This window comes from Henckelia pumila, chromosome 1 (genome assembly GCF_033568475.1).
Source record: "Henckelia pumila isolate YLH828 chromosome 1, ASM3356847v2, whole genome shotgun sequence".
NCBI classification, from domain to species: domain Eukaryota; kingdom Viridiplantae; phylum Streptophyta; class Magnoliopsida; order Lamiales; family Gesneriaceae; genus Henckelia; species Henckelia pumila.
In genome coordinates this window covers 42908608-42912473 of record NC_133120.1, presented here as the reverse complement: position 1 = coordinate 42912473, position 3866 = coordinate 42908608, and the positions used below count along the sequence as shown (strand labels likewise).

Genomic DNA, 3866 nt, shown 5'->3' with positions numbered 1-3866 from the left:
TTGCTTCGGCAATTTTAGAATAAACGAAGTAAATCGTTATCTTCTACTTCGTATTTTAATAAAAATACCGAGGTAAAACATATTCTATTACTTCAGCAATTTCATTAATAGACGAAGTATAAGAAAGCATTTTACTACGGTAATATACGAAATTAACGAAGTATAAGAAAGCATTTTACTATGGTAATATATGAAATTAACGAAGCAAAAGATATTATATCACTTCGTCTGCTACCAAAATTGATGAAGTAAAAGATATTCTATGGCTTCAGTAATTCCTTAATAAGCGAAGTAAAATATTGAATTAACTTCGTATAAACACCGAAGTATAATCATAGTTTTTACTTCATTAAAATCATTAACTACCGAAGTATAAGTATATTTTTGACTTCGTCAATTATGAAATGAGCGAAGTAAAATATATGTTTTTACTTCGGCATCGGTCTAATTCTGCCTCCAAAAAATGACCAAAGACTTCAGTAATTTTTCGTATAAGACTTCGGCGATTCAACGAAGTAAAAACATACCCTATTACTTCACGTGACACTACTTCGGTAAATAAAGGTCCTATGACTTTGGTTATTAACCGAAGTCTTACGCCATTTTTCTACTAGTGGTCAACGGGAACTTACTGCTATGTGTTCATGCTGTTTGGGATAAAAAATGCTGGGGCTACATATCAAAGATTGATGGATAAGGTATTCAAGCAAAAAATTGGAAAGAACATTGAAGTCTATGTGGATGATATCCTGATCAAGACCCGAACTGCCGACCAGTTCATTACCGACTTGACTCAAACCTTCTAGACTCTGAAGAACTATCAACTGAAATTAAACCCCAATAAATTCACTTTCGGAGTTTGGGCTTGAAAATTCCTGGGTTATATGGTTACAAGAAGTGGAATTGAAGCTTATCCCAAAAAAGTCCGAGCCATCATCTCTATGAGTTCACCCAGGAATATACAAGAGGTACAAAGATTAACAGGAAGAATCACAACGTTAGCTCGGTTTATAAATAGATCTGCAGACAAAAGCCTCCCTTTCTTTAAAGTAATACGGAGGACAAAAAATTTTGAATGGAATGAGGAAAGTGAGAAGGCCTTTCAGGAATTAAAGGCCTATTTGAAACAGCTGCCTGTGCTAAATAAGCCCGTTCAAGGAGAAGAGGTGTTACTCTATCTGGCTGTCACTCCCCGAGCTGCCATCTCGATCTTGGTCAGGAAAGAGGGGATGAATCATCAGCCAATTTATTTTATCAGCCATGTCTTGAAGGGAGCGGAGCTCAATTACTTAACTCAAGAAAAACTTGCCTTAGATTTGGTTATCACAGAAAGGAGGTTAAAACCCTACTTCCTATCATACCCTATCACTGTACTTACCAATAGTGCTTTGGGAAAAATTGAAGATAACCCAGATGCATCGGGATGACTTGTCAGGTGGATTACAAAGTTGAGCGAATACACCATTAAATTTGAACCCCGAACAACTATAAAAGCCCAAGCCCTAGTCGACTTCTTGGTAGATATAGTTCAGTTAGACCAAGAAGAGCAATGGAGGATTTTCGTAGATGGGTCATCATGTCAAATAGGAAGTGGGGCTGGGATAGTAATTATATCTCCCTGGGGTGAATAAACTAATATCTCAATTAGGTTGGATTTTCGAGCTTCCAACAATGAAGCAGAATATAAGGCACTTTTACTTGGACTCAAGGCTGCGCGGAATCTTGGTATTTCCCGAGCTGTACTGTATTCGGATTCTCAATTAGCCATACAACATAGTAATGGGAAGTTTGAGATCAAAAATGAGAATATGTTGAAATATGCCAGATCATTAGACAAAGCCAAAGAAGGATTTACCGAGCTGAACACGGAGCTCATCCCTCGAGCTGACAATACTAAAGTCGACCACTTGGCTTGCTTAGTGAGAGCCTTGGGCGACTGTCCTGACCCCATCATCCCAGGTCGGGAACTCATCTCTCAATTGGAAACTCTTGACGATATTAAAACTGAAGTACCAGAAGGCGATTGGAGATACGATATACATAAATACTTGACCAAGAAAGAATTACCGAGCGACAATAAGAGAGCTAAGGAAGTGAAGAGGAGGGACATGCGTTTTGTCATGGTCGACCAAATTCTTTTCAAGATATCTTTTTCCCAACCTTTATTAAAGTGTTTGGGCCCTGACAAGGCAAGTTCTGTATTACGAGAAATTCATGAAGGTTGTTGCGAGAGTCACTTAGGTAGTATTGCTCTAGCTAGTAAAGCTCTCTTAGCTTGTTTCTTCTGGCATACAATGAGGAAAGATTCGTCAGATCTAGTCAATTCATGCTATAATTGTCAAAGACATGCCAACTTATAATGGAGACCTATGGAGTACATGAAGGCAGTTGTGGCTGCCTGTCCTTTAGATCAATGGGGGATGGATATTGTAGGACCATTCCCTATTAGCATGGGGAAAAGGAAGTTCTTATTGGTTGCAGTCGATTATTTTTCTAAGTGGGTGGAGGCCGAGCCCCTACCTAAAATTACGGATAGAGAAGTACCCAATTTTCTATGGAAAAATATAGTGTGCCGATTTGGGATCCCGCACAGGTTGGTGTCATACAATGGAAGACAATTCTGTGGAGCTAATGTTCGATCATTGTGTCAAGAGATGAAGATCGAACAAGTTTTCACATCTGGGGCATACCCGCAAGGGAACGGACAAGTAGAAGTTACTAACAGAACAATAGTTCAAGCTCTTGAAACACGAATGGATACAACCAAGGGTAAGTGGGTAGAATAACTCCCTTCTGTAATCTGGTCTTACCGGACTACAACCCGATCTGTGACTGAAGAAACCCCTTTTAAAATGGTTTATGGGACTGAATTTGTCCTTCCAGAAGAGATTGGACAAGAGAGTGCTGGGGTAATTGCGTATGGGGAAATCAATCAAGAGTTAAGGGCAATGGATCTCAACTTACTGGAAGAGAACAGGGCCCGAGCAGCGATAAGACTTATAGCCTATCGAAAGAGAATGACCTAAGCTTACAATAAAAAGAGTGCATCTTAAGGCTTTTCAAGAATGAGGCTTGGTTATGCGAAAGATTCAACATCAAGGAGAGAGAGGAAAGTTAGACGCCAAGTACGAAGGACCATTCAAGGTGATAGGAAAATCCCGAGTAGCTGCTTATTACTTGGAGGACGCCCAAGGGAATAAAGGAAAAACACCATGGAATTCCCAACACTTGAAAAGATACTATCCCTAGAAACTCAGTTCGGGTCTATTTTGTCATGCTGAGCACATCACTGAGCTGGTACCCAACTATTTAGTCATCTTTTTTTGTTACTTATTTCTTGTGTTAAGAGTCAACATTTTTCGTCCAGTTTAAAGAGTCAGTGCTTTAATTCCGTTTCAAGTCTCATTCCTATCGTCATGAGTAAAAATATGCTTTATTATAATTTTTGGGAAGCATTTCTTCCTAATGAAATATTACCATTTGGTTCTCAAGCAGAACATGTTCAAAAACCCACATTGGTGGTATCAAAAGTCCAGGCAGGTCTGGCATCAAAAACCCACTTCAGTGGTATCAAAAGTCCAGGCAGGTCTGACATCAAAAACCCACTTTAGTGGTATCAAAATCAAGGCAAGTCTGGTATCAAAAACCCACTTCAGTGGTATCGAAAGTCCAGGCAGGTCTGGAATCAAAGATCTATCTCAATGCTTTTGAGAGTCCAGTCAGGACCGACATTAAAAGCCTTCAGCCATGCTTCTTCAAAAATTAAATTAAAACTGGCCAGATCGGGCGAACATGTGTCACATGACTTATGCTGGTCGAGTGTTGTCCATATACTTTCAAAATATGTTGTTTTTCCCAGCAATAAA

General features: G+C 39.3%; 2 protein-coding genes across 2 annotated transcripts; both read left to right on the top strand.

Moving 5' to 3' along the window:
* The first annotated feature begins 884 nt into the window (after positions 1-884).
* On the top strand, positions 885-2360 carry LOC140861652 (uncharacterized). Its single transcript, XM_073264676.1, has 2 exons — positions 885-1336; positions 1649-2360. Exons 1-2 carry the CDS (start codon positions 885-887, stop codon positions 2358-2360), a joined length of 1164 nt encoding a protein of 387 aa, XP_073120777.1.
* Positions 2361-2369: 9 nt separating this feature from the next.
* LOC140861643 (uncharacterized) lies at positions 2370-3026 on the top strand. The gene is made up of 2 exons (XM_073264668.1): positions 2370-2769; positions 2884-3026. The coding sequence occupies exons 1-2, from the start codon at positions 2370-2372 to the stop codon at positions 3024-3026; spliced, it is 543 nt and encodes a 180-aa protein (XP_073120769.1).
* The last annotated feature ends 840 nt before the right edge of the window (positions 3027-3866 follow it).